The sequence below is a fragment of the Embiotoca jacksoni genome, unplaced genomic scaffold (genome assembly GCF_022577435.1).
Source record: "Embiotoca jacksoni isolate LCO1_2020_lvr unplaced genomic scaffold, fEmbJac1.0.p SCAF_16, whole genome shotgun sequence".
Classification (NCBI taxonomy): Eukaryota; Metazoa; Chordata; class Actinopteri; family Embiotocidae; genus Embiotoca; species Embiotoca jacksoni.
Window position 1 is genome coordinate 1,265,565 of NW_027185296.1, and position 21,608 is coordinate 1,287,172.

The 21,608-nt window shown below is 43.0% G+C and overlaps 1 protein-coding gene across 5 annotated transcripts; it reads right to left on the minus strand.

Annotated features, from left to right (window-relative positions):
* Nucleotides 1–1,019: 1,019 nt before the first annotated feature.
* tjp3 (tight junction protein 3) lies at nucleotides 1,020–20,889 on the minus strand. Of its 5 annotated transcripts, none has more exons than XM_069150130.1 (30): nucleotides 20,596–20,889; nucleotides 13,746–13,802; nucleotides 13,065–13,189; nucleotides 12,820–12,922; nucleotides 12,444–12,732; nucleotides 12,167–12,270; nucleotides 11,833–12,022; nucleotides 11,584–11,659; nucleotides 11,337–11,428; nucleotides 11,093–11,192; nucleotides 10,198–10,380; nucleotides 9,861–9,964; nucleotides 9,031–9,115; nucleotides 8,215–8,291; nucleotides 7,879–7,975; nucleotides 6,709–6,794; nucleotides 6,514–6,586; nucleotides 6,276–6,349; nucleotides 5,887–5,950; nucleotides 5,615–5,771; nucleotides 5,040–5,148; nucleotides 4,730–4,949; nucleotides 4,437–4,642; nucleotides 4,241–4,336; nucleotides 4,003–4,088; nucleotides 3,680–3,890; nucleotides 3,407–3,507; nucleotides 2,539–3,111; nucleotides 1,714–1,772; nucleotides 1,020–1,615 (listed from the first exon to the last, which is right to left on the minus strand). In XM_069150130.1, exons 2-30 carry the CDS (start codon nucleotides 13,791–13,793, stop codon nucleotides 1,495–1,497), a joined length of 3,909 nt encoding a protein of 1,302 aa, XP_069006231.1. In that variant the 5' UTR covers nucleotides 13,794–13,802; nucleotides 20,596–20,889; the 3' UTR covers nucleotides 1,020–1,494. The 5 variants fall into 5 exon arrangements, with proteins under 5 accessions (XP_069006231.1, XP_069006229.1, XP_069006232.1 ...); XM_069150128.1 differs by lacking the exon at nucleotides 20,596–20,889 and adding an exon at nucleotides 17,662–18,122; XM_069150131.1 differs by lacking the exon at nucleotides 20,596–20,889 and adding an exon at nucleotides 16,708–17,655.
* Nucleotides 20,890–21,608: the final 719 nt, after the last annotated feature.

Here is a 21,608-nt window from a genome sequence, read left to right on the forward strand (position 1 = left end):
ATATATATATATAAAAAAGATCTTGTTGAAATTCAGACCGATACCAACATCTCAAGAAGTTAAACTTCCGGGAAACTGAAAACCTGCTCGTTACTTGAATTACAAAAACAAAACTTAAAATGAGCTTCAGTTATGCAAATTTTATATACACTGCGAATTTCAAAAAGGGAAAAATAAAACCTACAAACGCTTTTCAAAGTAAAACAGTCTTTAAATTCCAACAATAACAATTCCTGTTTGAGGCTCATAATGATTTAACTATACAATTTTTATAATTTTACTAGCATTTCTTTGCTTTCATTTATTTCCTTTTCCACAGATTTGAGAGTCTGCCTCCATCCCATTGACTCCTGAGCACCGATTAAAAATGAATGAACACATTTTAATTTGAGCTGAAATTAGAACTGCTTTAAAATGATAAGCGGCACTTTAGACTGATGTTTCCACTTTCACGTACCACTAAAGAGGGACTGGATAATGAAAATTGACCCGATGAAATGAAATGAAAGAATGAATACTTGTTGAATAGTAAGTGTGGATATAAGGAGGGAGCCCCTGGGACAATAGTTAGTTGTGTGCTTCTAATCTCAGCTCCACTTCCCCGAATGTATTTAAGAATCTAAGTCATCTATATGCAAAGCATCAACTCGTATAAGGTTTAAAAAAAAAAAAAAGGTTTTGTACATGTACAAGATTTAGTGAAAATATCTTGTGGTTCAGTTTTAATTGTACTTTAGTTGTTCATGTTACCAAACACGTTCATAAAAAAAAAAAAAAAACCATAAAATGACCAAGTTGGGGTGATCAGAGGAAACTGAAGCAGCGCGCACTTTGATTTTGAAATTTTACTGTCCAGTGATCGTCCATGGCAACAAATGTAATTTCCATATCACTTACATTAATGTCAGAGATCAAGGCTGTAATTTGAAAATACAACAACCAAAAAAACCCCATGAAAAACATTTCTAGGTTTTGGACTTTTTGCCATCTTGCGTCATTGAACACAAACTACTTTGAAATCAGGAAAAACTGTTTTAATGTGGAAAAAGAAGTTGAAGCAGCATCCAAATAGTTCATGAATGTCCTTTTATATATTTCCAGATAAGGAGTCTCATTTTATAAGATTTCTAATAAAACTAGACTTTGTAAATGACAGTGTAACAAAGGGTAGACTGATCTGTGTCACATCAGATTTTTAAATAAAAAAAATATGAAAAGAAATCAGGCACTTTAATCTTAACATCCATCCGAGAACCTTTTCTGTGATGTTAAAACCTGTAGTTGTCGATAAAGTTTGCAGTAATCTTGAACACAAAAGTCTCCACGAGCTCACACCCGAACGAGGAGCCTCTTTGTGTCGGCTGCCGAAAATCTTCAGATAAATTTGGAAAAGAAAATGTACAAAATATTCTAAGAAACAAGAGTTTGTCGCGAGTGAAATTGTTTCCGTGTCCTCGTTAGGTCACCGGACGGCAGCATTGAGCCTCGGTGTGTCTACAGTTCGGTTGCGGGTCCCCACTCGATGTCCTCCGTCTCGTCCTCCTCGTCCTCAGAGCTGTCGCTGCCTCGGATCTGTGTGCGTCTGAACTGGACGGCTTGGTGGTGATGTGCGAGTCTGTTGAGGAGAACAGAGGGGTCGAAATGGGCACAAAACCTCGGTCTACTTTCATGACATGAATCCCAAAAAGCCAGCGACAGCTGGAGAAGACTTACACGATGAACTGAGGGCCTTTCTTTTCCTGAACCTGTGCCTGTGGCTCTGCTAAGCGAGCCTATAACAAAAGACAACAATTATTTTAAAGGATTGCTTGTAATTCTTTACATGATAATTGAGGTTGAACTCATTCTACTGCAAAACATACAGCATGAAACACCTGTGGTGATCCACAGATGTGATTCAGTAAAGTCAAGTTACAGACTTTGAACTTGCCTTAACAACAAACATTTATTTGAATCTCTATGCAAAGGTCAAAGGTTGTGTTTGTGGTGTACAAATGTTAATGTCAATACAAGAGTTTTACACAGCTGGTAAAAATCAGAGGTGGTCAAACAAGGAACAAAATTCTTTGATAAAAAAATAATGGGAATTTAGCAAGTTGCAATAGTTTTTTTATGCATGTATCCGCTGTGGTTTACTGCAGTTAAACATTTTCCATGAAGTTTGCAACTTTCAAAATGGAAACTTTCCGCTCAAGATGCAACTCGAACCAACTCCAACTCTGGATGTTTAAATGTCAACGTTTCAAAATTAAGAGACGCTAAACCACCAATAACATCTATTTTCTTTTTGTAACTTTGTTAGCACACAGACTGATTAAAAGTCTAAAACTGAAAGATGTCCAGTCCATCACAAAGCACTAAAAAAAAACAAAAAAAACAGGCGATATTCACATTTAAAAAGCTAAAACCTGGGAAAGTCTGTTGCTTAAAACTCACTTAAATTCTTAAAATTGTCGTCAATTTTGTTGAATGAAGGACTGAAGCGTACTTGATTTAAAATGACTGGACTTGAAAGTCCTTGAAAATGAGAGCACCCACCTGCTGTAACTTCTCTTCGGTAGCAGACAGGTTGGCCTGTTGCGAGCGGTCACGCTGCACCTCAGCACGTGTAGGCTCGTTCACAGCGTATTGAGTGGAGGGGTCAGGGGCTCGAAAATCTGGTGGCCCATCTGACGGAGTGGTGGGTGCAACTACATCCAGAGCACTGAAGTCTGAGTCTGTAAAACTGCGGTGAGAGGGGTCTACCTCCTCCGCGCTGCAAGTCGGGCTGTAATTCTCCTGCCGGACGGACCTGGGCTCGGGTACGTGCATCAGCGGAGGCATTTCTCGGAGTGAATACGTGTCAGCGTGAGGCTCCGGTTCCACAGTGGGGCTGTGGTGGCTGGAGGCCGGCTCAGACGATCGGGCTAAAGCAGCTCCAGCCACCCTGGAGCCTCGCGGGAGCGTGGCTGCATTCTGACCGGGGTAAGCCTCATCCAATTCCTCGTTGTCGGTGTAGGCCTCGTCTGTGAAGGGCTCTCCATCGGTGTCCTCCAGGTCACTGGCAGCACTGAGGTAGTCAGACTGGGTTTGGTCCAGAGCATCTAAATCCTGCTCTCCGCCGCTCTCCAACTGGGCAGAAAGATAAATTACATACATTTAACATAACTTTAAATAACAAAAAAAAAAAATCGATTTACTTGGAAAAAAAAAATACAAAAAGTGCATAAATACATCAAATATCTAATACACGTTAAATATTTATGCATTTCTTTCACTTTTGTCAAACAAAACAGTTTAAAATGAACCTTTTCCATCCTGACGAGGGTATATCTGTCATGACTGTGGCACATTCAATGAGAAGTGTGTGTATGCATGTGTGTGTGTGTGTGTGTGTGTGTTCATATAGAGGAGCTGTGTGTTGTACCGTGACTTCAGACACCCAGACCGGTTTGGCTTGCTGGTGGCGGATCTTATCTTTCAGCCTATCGTACCAAACGTTGGAGTTGGGCTGCAGGTCGACACGTGCTGAAGTCAGGAGAGATAATATAAACAGAGTGAAACTACAAATGGGATGAATTCACACCGTAGATTTCTAGAGCTACATCTGTCCAAGGATTAATAAATTAAAAAAAACAACATTCTTTTTCCTTGTACTGTATGGAGTGTATTTGAGACTTTGCCCATGTGGGATGACTACCTGCGAAAAGGTGGCTGCAGTCTTTCCTGATCTTCAGAGCCTGAGAGTAAAGGCGTCTGGAGCTCTTGTTGGAGTTGGGGCTGTACCTCTGCCTCATGGCCTTGACGTCCTTGCGGCTGTGAGGATCTAAGAACACCACCATGGGATGGTATTGGATGTAGTTCAGCCTCTCCACTGCAGTGGGCGTGATGTCCAGCAGAGGGTGCTTGTCCTGGGAGGAGGAAAGAAAAACACACCGAAAACAGGACTTTTATAGTAAAAACTGATTGTAAATATAAACTTACTTCTACTTGCTAAGTTGACTTTTGATTGTTATTGCTTACCTTCTCTGCTATTTTCCTCACCGCGTCCAGTTTAATAACTGTGGAGCCGTTGTCTCCTCCTCCTCCTCCACTGCGGGAAACCATCTCTGGAATAATTCAGCAAAGAAACAAATGTTTAATATAAGCAGGAGAGGAGAGAAATACGTGACAAAGATAGGGAGGGATGATTACTTTCATATTACTCACACAAAAAGAAGAGGAGGAGTACTCCGAGGAAAGAAAAAAAAAAGAAACCAACCTGCAATTTCATATTCATCCGGCATCTCTCTGGCCAGCTTTTCCATGGCGATATCATTAATAGGACCCAGAATGACAATGGGCCGTTTAAAATTAGCTGGAGAAACAAGCAATTCAATTGTGTTAAACCTTGTTTGACTAGTTATGGACTTTTAACAGAACAACTTCTTGTGTGTGAGGATGAAGAAGCTGCCAACCTTCCCTGAGCAGGACTCTTTCGTAGGCAGGGAATTTGCCCTGAATGGTGAGCTGCAGCAGGTCGTCACGAGTCCGTCGGACGTTCTTTTCATTCTTTTTGTTCCCTCTGAGCCCCCGTAGTTTCCAGAACTCGGCTCTCGGCCCTGACACCTGCCTCTCTCCGCTTGCCCGCTGCACCTGCTCGATGCTGGCCAGCTTCTCGGCCCTGCAGGACATGATGACAGACATAAAAACTTAATTCTGTTGGTTAAACTAGACATCCAAGTTTCCTCTCCATCTCCTACTTCCTCACTTGGCCTGGTGGGGGATGGTACCCTTGTCCATCTCGTGCAGGTCGTTCCCCATGCGGATGGCCAGCCAGTTGCCAATCTTCCCACGGTGCATTGTGTCCACCACCCTGAACACCTCTCCTCTGGTGAAGCCCAGACCGATGGGGCCCTCCGGCTCCTGGTCGAAGTGGGTGCGGATGTAAAAGCTGTCTCCCAGGTTGGACTTGATGATCTTCTTATAAACTGAAGAGGCAAAGTTCGGATTTAATACACTCTCTTAATCAACAAGACTCGAAAGGAGTTTTCCTCTGATTTGTTTTGATCTAAACTTACGGTCCATCTTGTTCTGTGTGCAGATCGCCACCTGTTCTCCAGGCTTGATATCGAGGAGGAAGTTAGCGGCTTCTTCTCGAGTGAAATGGGCAAAATCCATTTTATTAACCTAAAAAAAAATGAGAGACGAGTCTGTAAATATAGTTTGAAGTGTGATCTCAATATTAGAGGGATTCAAGCCAAAAGAGTAGTAGATACAAAAGAAGCCCTCCAAATACACATTAAAGAGTTTTCTGGATTACATTTAGATTTCTATCATTTAGCATCCTGAACTACAAGATCTTATTCTGATCTGGTTATATTTTAGTCAAAAAAAAAAAAAGTTTATAAGTGTATAAAGTGTAAGTGTAATTCTTAAATAATCAAACTGGAGATGTGTGATTTGATGTGAAAACCCCTGCATGTAACAGGATAAATTGTGCTGACTTGTTACATTTTGTGGAGACTCAGAAGAGCGTTTTAAAAGGTGCAACGTCATCCTGTTTCTAGATGGTGACATCGATACACACAGCACCTCTTCATTACTGTTAATCTAAGTGATAATAATGAACCGATGTAAGGTAAAATGAGGTCACCTGCATGATCTGGTCTCCCTCCTTCATGCCCTGTTCATACGCAGGGCTGTGTGGCTGAACTCCACCGACAAAGATACCAACATCGTTGCCTCCCACGAGTCTCAGGCCCATACTGCGCTCCTTCACAAATGACACAGTGTGCACGTCTGAGCTGTACCTGCGACAGACAGCAGAGGAATCAGATTACAGTTGAATTTACAAGCTCAACAACGTGTTTATAGACAGACGGACCGGCATTGAAAAAAACAACAACAACATAAAACAACACTCACCCTGGATTAGACGATGGGTAAGAATCTGGCGGTAGGGAGTAGATGGGCTCTTCTGCAGTTTTAGCTGGAAGAGATACGGAAAGTTTGGGGAGAGTCCCTCCTGATGGTTTTGATTAATCACTTACTAATTTTACTATGAAACATCAAAAACAAATAACCTGATCTGAAAATGAGGCTGTAAAACTCCCTTTTTGTTTTGACCTCCAACTAATACATGAGTATCCAGGTTCAGTGTGAAACTAACCACCCAAACTTTGACATTTTTACCTCATAAATAATTAAAAAATGTTTTTAATAATAACCCAATGAGCAAAATTAGAATCACTCAAACTATTAAATAATTATCAAAATTATTTTATGTCAGTCGGGTTATTTCTCCTGAGCCTTACAGTAGGGTGGTGGATTGCTCTTCACTGAAATCCCAGACTTGAGGGTGCCAGTACCATTAGCAGCTGGAGGAGCCCTGCGAGGCAGAGAAAACACAGTGGCTGATATTGTTTTGTGTATTTATAAAAGTGACAGTGCTGGAGGAAACTACGTGGAAGAAGACACTTTTAACGTGTCATATTACTGATATGATTTCATAATTGTCTGTTGTATGAGGTTAAAAATATCACTCGGTTGAACCTGCGACGGGCCTCCTCCCGCTCGGAGCTCCCAGACCTCCTGAGATGTGAAAGCTGATCTGACTCTGAAGAATCTGAAGGAAATAAAGAGACTGCAGTCAAGAATCAACCTGGTCTAATATTTATATCTGTAATCTTCACGACAGACGAGGAGAGGATGAGGATGAGAGGATGTGACACAGAAGAGTAATCTCACCATCAGGAGGCGGTCGGCTGGGTGGTGAAACGTGACGAGGAGGCTCCTGCTTCACAGCGACTGAAGAGGATTTCTCAGGCAGGACTCTGAGAGAAGCAGATGAAACAGAAAACACTGTGTCAAAATATGTCTTTTTTTTTTCATCTTGTAACGTGTTACTTTAATACGTAAAAGAAACATATTAATCAGCGAGTTGAATTCTAAAATATTGTCGTATCAAATGTGGCCTGTGTTTTTTGTGCGCCAGCAGTTGAAACCGTGTGTGATGAAATCTTGACAGGAAGTCATGTCACGTGCACCAGTGTGCTGCAGTGAGACAACACTAGTGTAAAATTGAAAGGAGAAGATGTCTGAAGGCTTCACACAAACACACAAGACACATCTCCACAGAGAGGCAGTAACTTAAAGGTGCAAACATACTTCTCGTGGTTTCACTTTGTATTCTACATCAAATGCAACACTAAATCCTGTTTCGTTCAAAATATGTTAATGTCACTGCTTAATAAACCTGGAGGACATTTTGTCTCCCCCTTCTGCCAGTGAGAGTATTTACAAAAACCCCATCGACAGGTGCTAATATCATCGCCTCTGCTGTTTACTACTCCATTGCTACTGCTGTGGCTGGAAACAGGTGCAGAAATTCCTTTGGGTGTCCCAATCCCCACAAAAAGGCTAATTTCACTCTATCAGAATTGGATCCATTAAGTCCAATAACATTTGGACAGTCTAGAAGAGCCTCATGGTTGATTTATTTTAAACCCATTCAACTAAGCATGATGCGAAACCAGAAGTTAGCCGGGGAAGTCTCTGGTGTGGCACTTTGATTTACCTTGTTGTTGAAATATGCTCAACAAATAAACTCTCCTTGCCTACAGCTGCAGCTTTAAATATTCTCATGGAGTACACGTGTTATATATCTCAGTGAATCATATTGTTTTTCCTCGTGCAACATCCTAATTTTCATTGTATTTTGTATTAAATATGTTACTAAACCTTAAATTAAGGTTCAATTTGGATGACTTGGCTAAGTTTACGATTGTGGTTAGTCCCACAAGGCATGTTTATGAAAACCTGAGAGTATTGATGTTTCTTGGGACATGACAAAAAAAAATTTAATTTACGACTTCTCGTTGTTGACGCCTCACATGTTGTTGTAGAGGTGTGTCTCACCTGTGTCTGTTGTCGGCTGCGTTGGAGTGTCCGCTGTCTGTGGAAGCCCTGCGGGGCACAGATGCGTAACTGGCCTCCGATTCGGACTCTGAGCGAGCTGTGGAGTCAATAATTTAAAAAAAAGTTTTACAAAAAACATTTAATACTTCAGCACATCGTATTGGATATAACTGACCAGTAGCTAGGAAAAAAAAAAAAAAAAAAAGCCTAAGTGCCCTTTAGGTTGAACTTTCACATTTTAAAAAATACAAATAATTGATTTCAGTATGTGTTCATGATGATCTCTACAAACACAAACAGACTCTTCAGCTCAAACTTGACCAAGCACACACACACCTTCCTGTGGCGGGTTGCTGGCAGCGCTCCATCTCGGCGGCTCCACTTGAGGCTGCAGAGAAACATCAGGCAGAACTCTGGAAAAGAAGAGAGGGAGGCGGGAGTGAGGGAAGAGGAAGACAACAAATCTCAGTTACGTTTGGCGAGGGGGGGACCAGTGGCTAATATGATGATTATTGATGAGACGATGAGACTGAAATGTTGAATATTCACCTTCTTATCTCTGAGGGAAGCTCTCTCTTTGACGTTAACTGCTTTGTGACCAATCAAAATTAAATATTTTAATTAATGTAGTTATGGACTGCTTGATCTTGTTGGGTCAGGTTTATTGTGATGTTTGAACAAGAAGATTTTCAAGAAGGGAACTATTCTACGCGTTTGATCGGAGTATTGTTGCCTCTGTGATAAGCGTCCTCTGTTTAATCAACACTTGGCCACATACAGGAGATGTTCAGTAAATGTCACTTTTATTCATTGGTCAACAAACTGTCAACACACTTTGTACACAGTCAACGACACAAATCAAGCAAAAAACAAAACAAAAAAAAGGCTACAAAATTAGACAAAATTAATAAATCAATAAAAAAAATCACAACACAAAGGGCTAATTTCAGTTTTAACGGTAAATTAAAAAAAAAAATAAAGTGTGATTAACTAAAGTTAACGACAGGAGAGCCTCAGTTTCCACAGTTTTTGTGCTGCAGCACAAAACAAGTTTTTTTTTTTCCTTTCTCAGTTTCCACTCCGTGAGATCTTGTTGGGTTGGGGGTGGATTTTGGAGGTTGGGGGGGGGGTTGGGTGGGCCTTCATCTGTACCTGTATCTGCCGAGAGAGTCCTGACTGTACGTAGTGCTTTGCCTCTGAGGAGGCGCCGAGGTGCCGTCTGACTCGGAATCGGAATCTGAGAAGAAATCAAAACTTACATCAGATATGAAAAATATTTAAAAAAAGATAAAAGATTTGTGCTGCAGCACAAAACAAGTTTTTTTCTTCCTTTCTTTTTTTTCTAAATATAATTTATCAGATCATTATGTTTGTTATTCAGATGCAGTGTTTCAAATTACCACTGACAATAAGAGATTCAATGCCACTATAAAATGTATATTTGTATCATTAAAAAAAAAAAACACATCTTTTCCATGTCAATTTGTTTAAAAAAAAAATTATATATTTTCCACATATTTTTTTAAAACATTTCCTTTCAACTCAATGTTTTAAGAATTCAGGTGAAACAACCCTTCAATTTGTTTGCATAAATAATCACAAATAAAGCCAGATAATTGCCAACTTCTATCAGCAGTGTGTCACTACAACAAAGTGATGGATTCATGCGTTACACAAAACAAAAAAATCTTTGTCTTCTTGCCTCAGCACTTGTGAACCAGATTGTTTTGTTGTTTTTTTTTTTTTTATAAAGAAAAACTTTCCCGTGTTGCTCTGACCTCATAATTGTTTGACTGTTGATGCGTGTTCACCAGCAAACATTTAAAAGATTAAGTAAATATTGTCAAGGAGGTGACAGAAGAAGTCCGGGATGTGTACCATCAGAAGGAAGTTGAGATGTATGTGTGTGTGTGTGTGTGTGTGTGTGTGTGTGTGTGTGTGTGTGTGTGTGTGTGTGTGTGTGTGTGAGAGTGTGTGCTGACCTGAAGGCGGGACTCTGACAGGTGAGTTGACCCTCCGTGGCAGCTCGTGGTGGACGGGGATGGGCGAAGGTCTGATGCCGACATGGGGAAGTTCAGGAAGAACTCTGCAGAGAGAGAAAAGAAAAACAGGACAAGAGAGTTAGGGAGTAATCTGCTGGTAGAAAAGTTGGTGATGTTGATGAAAATTGAAAATGATGAGTGAAAAGATTTTCTTTCTGCTGTCTCCATGTTTGAGTTGGTTAAATGAGTGTTTTTTTGTTTTGTAAAGATGCACGACGACAACATCGTATCGTAACTCCAATTCAATCTCGGCGTAGAATAAAGCGATTGTCCGTACTTGTATCGATTGTGAAGGCGGGGGCTTTCCCTGCGTGGAGGCGGGGAAGCGCTGCGGTCAGAGTCCGACTCCGAAACGGGCTTGCGGGGCCGTGAGGCGGAGGAGGAGGGCCGAGATGCGGTCCAGCTGGGCACCACGGGAGAGGATTGATGGTCGGTGAGCGTGGATATTCCTGACGGAGCTCTGCATAAAAGACAAACCAAAAAGTTCACGTCTGAGCATCTTGCATGATATTCTTGTGGATGAGAATGAATCCAGATAATCTTAAAAACAAATTAAGGGATTAAGAGAAAGCCAACAATCATAGCTAAAGAAGCTTTTAGAAGAGTGTGTGCGCAAAATGACACTTCAGACGGAGAACGTAAAAGAGAAATGAAAGCAGCAACAATTACTGAGCTGGTGTGTTTTTCCTTCTTCCTACAGTATACAAAAGTATTTGGTCAAAAGTCAGTTACAACCATCTGTAGCTGCACAGATGACAATGAAATTCAAATGCACATGTACACTAAGAAAATACTGGAGCCGTTTCTCATAATAGAGCCTGATGTATGTCTCGTGTGTGAACTAAAACTGCCAAGTAAAATATCACTGGATATCTTCGCCTGGTCCGAGGAGCCTCTCGCAAACTCCAGTGTACAGAGCTGACACTTAATGCGTCTCAAATTCACACTGCATTGTCCGAGGAAATTAAAATGCCTGTAAAATAGGACGTCTAACTTTCGATTATTAAATAAAATCATTTAATTGGACTTTTTGTATTTTATACTTGATGAGAATCGTGAAAATATTTCAAATTGCAATTGATTTTGAGTGTTTCAATATTCATTCGGAGTTTTGTGACTGATTAACTCCACGTGTGAGATACATCCGTTTGACAACTTGACAGTGAACTGACTTGTATCTGCTGGAATGGTCCCTTATGTCCGGGCTGTCTCGTTCTCTCGGCCTGACAATAGGAGGAGAGGCGCTGCGGTCCGACTCCGATTCAGACGGAGCTGAGGAAACAATAATCGGCAGTTAGAAACATCGTTATACTATTTTCATTATCCATCCGTCTACTTATTTTGGATTCCATTGTCGGTGTCACGGTTTTAAATCACAGCTCAACTCGTTTTTTCTTGTTTCCCTGCAGGACTGACCTCTGCGAGTGGGTCTTGCCACAGGTCGAGTCAAAGTGGAGCGCACGGGTGATGAATCCCGAGACTTGGCTGGTGGAGGTTCAGCTCTCGTTCTGGGTGAGAAAAGTTTTTCCGGTGGTTTTAGAAAAAAAGAGAGCCAATACTAAATCAAATCCAGTGCAGCATTTACTTCTTTCTTCCCGAGCTCTAGATACATAGAGCTATTGTTTTCATTCTGCGGTGGGGCAAAGTCAAGTTGGGTCCGTACCTGCGTGTCCGTTTGTCTCTGGTGGGCTGACGCGATGTTCTGCGAGTCGGGACGTCCGCGTCAATGTCGGAAATGTCTGATGGGACACCGAAAATAATTGTTAAAAGCGAGGCCAGAATTTTTTTTACAGATTGACTCGCAGTGATTTCTGCTCTTTGTTGTTTTCTCCCCTTAATGCCATTACTGTAGTCCAGAGCTGCCCAACACCCTCACATTGACTCCCCCCCCCTCTCTTACTGAACCCCTTACCCTCCAGCTCCGAGCTGCTCTCTCTGCGACGGTCTTCCTCACTGTTGGGGGCGCTGTCCTCCACCTCGGGTATGCTGACCAGGAACTTGCGGTGGTCCCGGAGGACCGTCATGGTCAGTTTTCCCCTGCTCTTCTCCACCAGGTGCTTGGTCTCCAGCAGGGATAGATTCTCTGTCGTCATGCCATTGATCTGCTCACAGGAGACAAGTTTGATTAACACAAACTGAGGATTACGTTCCCTCATATGTTCCTGATGAATTCTTTTAGTTTCTAGGTTTTCAGATTATCTTAAAAAAAAATAAAAAAAAATAACAGAAGATATACAAGTCTTCACCTTGAGAATGAGGTCCCCCTCCTGCAGTGTTCCTTCTCTTGCAGCCAGACCTGTGTCTGTCATATGCTTGATAAAGATCTGACTACCCAGCTTCATTCCATACTCTGCAATAAAAGAAAGACAGAAATCAGCACTGAGGAACGGATGAGACGGGTGGAATACTTTTGTCTGAAACCTCCGAGCTTAATTCGTTTGTTCTGCTCTGCAGTGAGGATCTCCTCTTGAGTGCTTCAGGGCAAACTAAAAGCTTTGCTTCTTTCCTTCCTTAAAGTCTTACCGTCTGTGATTTTCTTTTTGACCAAAGTGGTTTTGATGGGTTTTTCAGGCACGTCGTTGGGCGGCAGCCTCTTGTAGCCGGACGACATCAGCGGCAGTGTGTTTCCGTGTCCGTTGCGGTCGGGCGAGGAGCTGCGAGCACGGGACCGGTAGCGGTCTCGGTTGTCGCTGCCGTCTGAGTAGCGTCGCGTTCGTCTGGGAGGATCCTGATCCAGCAGGTTGGAGTGGGAGGCGGCCCGAGACGGCCTGGAGGTCGCCGGGATCTGGATCTTTCGAGGGCGTTTCACTGTCTGGCGAGGAAGGAGGAGAGCCGAGATCAGGAGATAACCGACCAGTAACACGTTCACATTTCAGTCGTTGCCTTCTCCAATACTTACTACGTTTACCGTCTTGCCACACGACTTGAGGGTCTGAATGGTGTAGTTAGAATGGACATTGTCCATGGACTCTCCATTGACCATCACAATGTGGTCTTTGTTGCTGCAAGGAACGAGAAAACACACATGTGGGTGGGTTAACGCACCTTCCGGGTAAGTTGATATATGTATGCAGACAAGACAGGTGGTCATGTGTCTTCCTACGTAAACAATCAAGTCTTCAAAGTTCCTACAGTCAAACTTACAACAGTCGTCCCATGGCCGGTCCGTTCGGAAGCACATCTGACACCACCACAGCTGTATCCCCGGTGTCTGGGTGAGGCTTGTCTTTGCCTCCCGATATGGCAAAACCAAAGCCCACTTTGGGATCCTGCCATTTTGAGAGAATGACAAAAAAAAAGAAAAAAAGAGATGAGACTGAAAGAAAATGACAGGCAGTAGATGAAAGGGAGGGAAAGAATTCTGGGAAGTAGGTGGGTAGAGCGTGTGCGGGAGATACAGCAGAGAGATAGAGAGATAGAGAGAGAGACACATTCCAGCGGCGTTTCGGTACGAGGACGGCGAAGAGCCAGTCGGTGCTGTGGGGTGCAGCAGGGTGTGTCGCTCTGAATTCCTGCTGGAGTCTGTGCTGTGAAACCGAGAGGTCTGAAGCGCCGGCCGAGCTCCAACCCCCCCTCCCCTCCAGAACCCTTCACAATAGCCCCGGAGACCTGACTGAAACCGCCCCAGTGCCATTATCAGAGGCTTGACTTCCACTTGTGTAGCCACAGATCAAACAGCACTAACGCACCAAAGATATCGGCTATGGTCTCCAAAAAAAACAACAAAAAAGTAATTTCATTCACATTTTACAAGTAAAATACACAAGAATCTTCAAAAATAACCCTTTCACACATTTATAAATCACCAAATAAACAACCACTTACTTTGTTGAGTGTTATTGTATGTTGCTCCCATATCGTTAACTCCTCCATGCCCGGTTTCTGGAAAGAAAACCACACACAACCATGATCAGAATAACTCTAAGCAAATTGCATATTTAACTCGGGCAACATTGAACCATGATTTATTTATCCCGTCATATAATCCGGGTGCTTACGAGGAGGACAGCTGAGCCTGAGCCGAACGGAGAGAGCGGGTGTCTCCTCAACCTGATCTCAGCGTGCTCGCACCTGTCTCGATCCTGCCGGACCGGTATTATGGAGGAGGGGCTACCTGCTTATGTGTCATTGCTCTGTTATCTGTGAGGTGTTGACGGGCCTTGTTGACACATATACATACAGTACAAAAACAATGTATAGAGAGACACAGAGACGCAAATAACAACTATTTTCATCATTGGATGATAACGGTCAAAATGTTTGGCATCGCTGCAGACAAAAAAAAAAACCCAAAAACTAGCCGTTGATTTACTTTGGCAGTCGGCTGCCTGTCGAAGCCCGAGAGACAAAGAGATTTTTATTTTTTTTATTTTTTATTTTTCATCGACACAAACACATCGCGCCTGTTCTGCATCTCACATTTCTGTGCCTGACTCTCTGTAAACAGTCCCACAGCGGAATCACTCAGCCGCGGAGGTTGGTGATGTTTGTTCTCGGTTTAATTGCTTGCTTTGAAGAACAGAGATGTTTCCTGACCAAACATGTTATTTCTTTAGACTTTCGGTTATTGAGCACTACATCCCGTGGGCGATAAGGAAACTCAATGCGTCGCTGAATCGCAAACATCTGAGCCCGGGTGGCTCATTCGGGCTGATTTCACCTTAACAGTTATAAACGCAATGCTTGTGGTCTGGAAAAGGGAAGTGAACAGCGAGGTCGCTTAACTTTAAAAACTTAACAGGGAAACAAGGTTGTAACAAGCTGTTCCCATAAAAGACCCATGAAGTTGTTGTTTTTTTGGAGGAGGACAGTCTCTTAAAAAAAATATATATATATATATATCACCTGAAACATGGGAAGAGAAAAACCTTCCACTGGAACATGAACGTTCCTCCTTTATTCAACAATGTTCTACATTTCCGTCCAGTTTGTTTTGATGGAAACCGTTTACATTAACGACGAGTCTTTTCCTTTCCGCTCTAACATGGCAGCATGACTCTCACAAATTGCATTTCCCCCACATACGATCTCTTTTTAAATACAAGCAACACAAAGCTGGGGGTGGTTGTGGCCTTTATTTCATAGACTTGAGGAGGACACTCGCTGAGCTCCAGTGAGAACGGGTAAAGCCAGAGGAGACACAGAGGTGCACTGTTGTTGACATTAGGGGGGTCAACAACAGCTCGGAGTTTGTTCAAAAACTACGGAAGCTTATGTAGGCAACACGGCAAATAACAAGGCATCGAAGTGTGTGCAACTACAGGGGGACACTTACAACGTTAAAGCAACTCCTTGAGCGCAAACGCCAGCCAAGAATCCAACATCTGGTCACATCCAAACACATTCACGCAACTATACAAGTAGAATTTTGCTTTCTCAAAGTAAGCCAACTTCAATACTATTAATGGAACAACTGTCAATAAAACTACTGAAAACACAATTATCGAGAAGTATAGGTCTCGTGTATGATCACAAAAATCTTAAAGTCACTCCTGGAGGGAGGGAGGAGTGCAGGTGTAAGACCGGTGAACAGTTGGCCATTTGTTTGACGACGTTAATCATAAACTCGGGCTGGCGGTGGATTTTCTGACACTGATACCTGAAGCTGAGAGTGAAGCAAGGCCACGACTGAAAGACCACTAGAGTCTGTCAATTTAAAAAAACACAAGCAGACAAAAATAATGAAGTTAGTAGAGAGTCCCTTGAACGCCTCATTCTGCCCACCAAACGGAGGCAAGTGTAGCACGGTTAATAAATCAGGATTAGCCGGAGTAGTAACTGAATCAAACAAAGAGCAAAGGGCGAACAAGGCTGTAAAACAACTTTATCACTGTCCTACTGAGGAAACCGAGGAGGAGGACGACTCTGTTACAACACTAATCTGCTGGAAAGACCTATGAAATAACAAAGCTGAATTACACACACACACACACACACACACACACACACACACACACTGACAACACAATCAGTTACTCTTTAACTCTGAACATAGGCCATTATAATGGAGCGGATGCGAAACTGAAGATCAGAAAATCCCTCCTAAAATATCTTTAACAATTATCCACCACTGAAGGTAAAGAAAGAAAATATGAAAACAGGGTTTCTGTTCTCAGCCAGAACCCCCCCACCCCCACCAACAAAAAAAAGGTTGATTTACAAAAACAAACTTCTTCTGTCACGAACTTAATACAGCAAAATCCGACGCACCGGATAAATTTGAGCACAAGAAGTAAAAACTGACCACAGATTTTAAGAGCCGACAGTGATTTTCCCGTCTACTGGCCTCAGCCCGGAGTCCGCCGTCGTCTCCGACACTCCTGCACCTTCAGCAGCTCTGACCAACATGCAGCTGAGGCCTCACGCGCACATCAGTAATGATTGATGTCCTTCCTTCATTTTGAACAGCTACGTGTAGGTAAACGGTACAACCAACGAATGCTTCGTACTTCTCCCTCTCCACTTACCATTTGGTCTTTGAACCTTACTTCCATTTCCTGCTGGGATTGCCGAGCTGAACAAAACACCTGCGGCCTGAAGCGCTCAAGCGAACAGCCGTCTCTTTATATTCCATACGGCACCAGCAAAACAATCACAGATCCCAAGTTATCCAACTCGAGTTACTCTCTCTCCTCAGATCAGCTCCGTGTGGACGCTGGCTGCGGTCCAGCAGGAACCCGATCCTCCTGCTGAAATTATTTGTAATATGACCAGCTGTGATGTTTCTGTCTCAGCAGGCAGAGAGGAGAGGGGGGGGGGGTGAGAAAGCATCCAGGAGAGACCTCACCTGGCGAGCGCTCCTCCCCCTGAAAGCCTTTGCCCGCTCGGAGTGACTCTCTGGTGCCCTTTCACGAGCGTGGATTTAAGGTGGCGCTGCACTGAATGAACCCCCCCACAGACAGATATCGGAACAGCGAGGCACCTTAAAAAAAAAAAAAAAGGTGACGGGGTCCTGTCAACACACAGAGGCAGCCCTGAATCCCTCAAAAGGGATGGATATCACCCGGCTGCAGGTGTTTTACTCTGGAAATGTAAGATTATATAGAAAGAAATATGAGCGAGAGGCAAATTCCATCCATTATCGAGCCCTTGAACTTGACGTTCGCTGCTTTCTACTCGGAAGTAAATATTATTCCGCTTGTGCGATTACAAATTCTTCCACTGCTTTGACTCTTCTATATTGAATTCTGCATTGCGAAACTCTGCATGTTTTATGCAACGTTTTAGATTCATTTCCTCCAACAGGCCACATTTGTGAGTTTATAAATAGACAGCCTGCCTATTTTCTTTTCTGAAATTTTGACAATTTACAACTTTGTCTTTTGTGATGTGTCAAATAACTTAATCAGAATGTTATTGTGAGATTTCTAACGCAGTTTGAAAGAAAGCCAAAAAGCTAAGTGTGTGTCATCAAATCAGACTGGACAGAAATGGTGCTCAATATACCAGCAAAGGTCTGCTCATGGATCGTTTTTTAGAATAGAACGATACAAAAAGTGCAAAAACACAGATGTTGCATAACGGATTTTTTTTTTTTTTTTTTATCTGTAACTGGTCATCATATCGGTTGACAATTATTTTTGTTAAGTTTCATGTCTAATGTACGGCATTACGCCCTCTTTCTCTCACCTGACTGCTCGGCAAGCGTAAATAAAAAGAGGATCTGCTGTAAAAGATCAGGATGCACTAATAAAGTTCTGGTTCATGCACTAATATGCTGCAGTACTATGCATCCACTTACAGGCACCACCAGCAGTGGTGGCGAAGGCTCTGGAGGCACAGAGCCAAAGTGCTTCAGGAGTTTCATTCGCCGCGTCAGATTCATAACGATAACGCGGTCGCCTTCTCCTTAAAAAAAGAAAAAGAAAAAAAAACACCTGCTGACACACTCGGGCAGAAAACTCTTCAGTTGGACGCAGGAATGACGTCGTAGTCTGTATCTCAGTCACACGAGGTGCAGGTCTGCACGTCCTCCGGAGACAAACAATCCACAGGGAAGACGCCACGGCAAAAAAAAAAAAAAAAAGAAGAGACTTCAAACTATTCAAATTAAAATATAAGGGTGGGGGGGAGCAGTCACTGCTCTGCTCCCAACAGTTTCCCAAGTTTCACGCGTCCATCATGCCAAAGATTTGTTCTGTATCCTCAGTTATTCCCTTCGTGACGGGTTCACAGAGTCAAACAGGTCCACTTGCTGCCATTGTGAGTGGTATGTGCGCGTCTTGGTTCACTTTCCCACAGGGCAGCAGCAGGTCCCGGGCTGCCGGCTGTGTTTCAGTCGGCTGGCTGCTATGGTTACCTCGGAGGAATGAGAGCACTGGGCTGTTAATAATTGACGGGGTGTTTGCTACACTATAGGTCTTCCAGCCCCGAGTAAAGTTTGCTGGGTTCCTACACAGGCCCTGCTGTGTCCGAGGATCAGGAAGTGGCACTGTTTGCTTAGCAGTGTCCAGTCACTGTGACATGAAATGGTACTTATTCAGGAGGAGGAAGAACAAAGAGGGAGGGGCAATGTTGTACCTGAACGTTGTACGGAAAAAAACAAGTATTAAAACAGCTTATCGCGCTCTAAAGCGGAGTGCTTTCGTCCACAGATTGAAGTTTGCGTGACACAACGTTGCCGTTGTGAGAATTAGCAGCAGCCAGCAACATTACAGCTGCCAGGTGCTGGCTTGGGTTGAGCCAGGTGTGACAGCGATTATCAGATCAATTAATAATTGATATCAATTAATAATTGATCTGAAGAAAAACAAAAATAGCACGGCTGGCAACTACTCCTGCTACTGAAAACGAGCACTCGACAAAGGGTGTGTCCAGCTTGAGTCGGTGAAAGATCACTCATTCCTGGCTCAGAGAGTTCACTTCAGAGGCAGCCCTGTTTCTTTCACTTCAAACGGAGGCCACTCCTGTTGGCCGTGCGACATGCAAACCACCAACTCTCACCTCCGCGGCATCGACTCAGCTACGAGCTCAACTTCACTGCGAACACGGAGGCGAAGCTCAAATTCTTCAACAGTAAGATACTCTCAATAAATGAATGACCGAGAGCCTCTCAAAACCACAGCAGTTAAGTGTGCGACAGCAGAGAAAGCTCCTTTGTGTAAATACAGAGCTTTGCGGGACAAATACTCCAGAAGTTTACTCTCAGAGCGACGTGGCGTGTTCATCGGCCGTGTTTGAACATGACAAACGGCCACTTCATAACTACCTGGACCTACACAGACAACCTCAGGGGTCACGTCGTGCGTGCTCGGGCCTCCGTGAATACAACCTGGGAGGGTGAAATTCAATTCGCTCTCAGAAGTTATGGAGGAAGAAAGGCATGCTGGGAAAAGGCCAATCACTATTTATGTTACACTCTCTGCACCACATACCTCTGCAAGGTGAGCGAGTGAGAGAGGGAAGGGAGATCGATGCATGTTTGTTTTACACACAAGTTACCGACAGCGCCGTGAAACTCTGACCGGCCTATTTGCGTCATCATGTTAGTGAGTGGACGGACAGGACCTGCTGCTGTCACAACTTTATTTTATCTTTATCTCCTTTTTATACAGTATATGGAAATTAAAAAAAAAAGAATATCGGCCGACGTGTCGATATCAGAATGTTTTTTTTCTCCCCCCCCCCCCCCCCCCCCCCAATGTCAGTCCCACAAATCCAGTATCACTTGGGTTCTATTGCAAATCAACCAGAAGGAATTTATTTATAGTAATATCACGTTTTTATCATGAAATCAATGTGATGAACTGTTTACCAAAAAAAAAAAATCTTCAAAATAAACAAATCTTCCGCTTTGAATTATATTTGTATTTCTTAGTGGCTGGCTGCAGCTGAAAGACTGAGGCGAAAAGGGGTCCCATCTCAGTTATGATCAGAACCAAAAGTGGGAAACTAACGAGCACGCAGACGCACTCTGAATAACAAGTTACATAGAGGCTGCTGTGATGGAGGATTTATTATTATTTTTATTTTTTATTTTTAGGTGATCAGCCTCACGCAACTCTGAGAGGATGTCCGAGAGTTGGGGGATGCAGACGGTGGTTCCCCACAAAGCTTTTGCAAAACAGCGAGCTCTTAATGGAGTCGAGTGATCCCCAATCAAACGGTGTATCAGTAAATACTCTTGATTGTGGTCAGGGGAAAGGAAGACGCAACAGTTTGGGAATGCAGCCGAAACTATTGTGAAACTGTGTGTGCAGGCAGGTAGAAACCTGCGCGTGTGGCAGAACCAGTAAGGTGAGGAAGCAGAGCGGGGCTCGCAGCTGACAGCCACCATCCCACCAACCACAACCGCAGTTGACATACAGGCCTATAATCAGGCAAAATTAAAAAAACAAAAAATAAGAATAAAAAATAAAATACAAACTCAGGACAAAAGAACAAGTCAATTAGATACGAAGCTCAAAGTCCCGTAAACATCCAGCCTGAAGTAACGAGGCCGCACATGCTCCTTGACGGGCGGCTGAACGTTTTAAAGCGCAGTTACAGCAATCCGCTTTACACAAAACACAGTTGTCTTTGTTTGGACTTTCAGTAAAAAAATAAAAAAATAAATAAAGGCCGCATGAGTTTCAAATGTTTCTCTAGAACTTCGCATTTCTCTCCGGCGCTGGTGATGCGGACTGACGGACACGCCGTGTAACAGGAAGCAATGACACGCATGACGCTGACGTACCTGTAAACGTCCTCCGTGTAGTTAAGACAACGTTTGTCCGTCCCGCTCTGACGACTCGTCCGCGTTTTTTTTTTTTTTTTTTTTTTCTAAAAAGACAATGTCTCACTTGCTCGCTTCGACTGTTTCGCTTGTTTGAAAGGTTTTCTCCCAAATCTTCCTGAGCGCAGGTGAGGAGGCGAGGAGGCGTGGCGTCGACGGCTCGACGTCCAGGTGAGTTTCACGACGTCATCACGCGAGCACAGCGTCATCTGCAGGAAGTGTGTCCTCCTCTTAAATATGCCCCGCTCCCAGTTGTGGTTGTGATAAGCGTAGACATACGTTTATATGTTTATCTCTGATTTAAGCAACATTAATTGAACACAAATGATTAAGACACGGGCTTTTTTTTTTTCTTTCTTTTTTTTTTAGCGTGTAATTGTCACAGTCACCATTTATTGTCTTCATTTAGGCTTTTTGTAAAAGTTGTATAAGTAGCCTACATTTATTTATAAGGAAGTGAAAATAAACTGTAAATAAACTGGGCTAACAATTTATTAACTGTTTATTGTCTCTGTGCTTTATAGACTAGTTATATTATGGGAACTTCAGATAGGCTACAATATTTGGAAAATGACTGGAAATGTACAACTGGAAACATGTTAAATAAATAAAAAAAAAGCTTGCTGCAGGTTTCAGGTGTATATGTATGCCTGCAGATTTGGCCCCTTGTCCTGCTTTGCACAGCTAACACACCTCAATAAATCTTTGATTTGACAAAGTAAGGATGTTTTCAGACTAACTTTTCAGTCCTTTGAACTCCTCTTTTTTATTTTTTTTATTAGGACACAGCAGCTCTGGCTCAGATAGCCCTGGGTTTGTATCTGGTAGCATATTCAGTGATTTATCTGTGGTTGTGTGACTGTCTGTCTAAGTCACGTGACACTGCAACATATCGTTGACAGAAACTAGTCGTGCTGAAATTTTACAAACAGAAATTTTGTGGTTACCTGCTGAACACAAATGTTTGTAGAATA

Coding starts and splice junctions, on each gene's coding strand:
- tjp3 (XM_069150128.1), bottom strand. CDS start 17,745: ATGAATCTGACGCGGCGAATGAAACTCCTGAAGCACTTTGGCTCTGTG. Junction 12,023..12,166: donor AGGGGGACCTCATTCTCAAG/GTGAAGACTTGT, acceptor TCCTGTGAGCAG/ATCAATGGCATGACGACAGA. Junction 4,337..4,436: donor AAGAGTCCTGCTCAGGGAAG/GTTGGCAGCTTC, acceptor TTGTTTCTCCAG/CTAATTTTAAACGGCCCATT.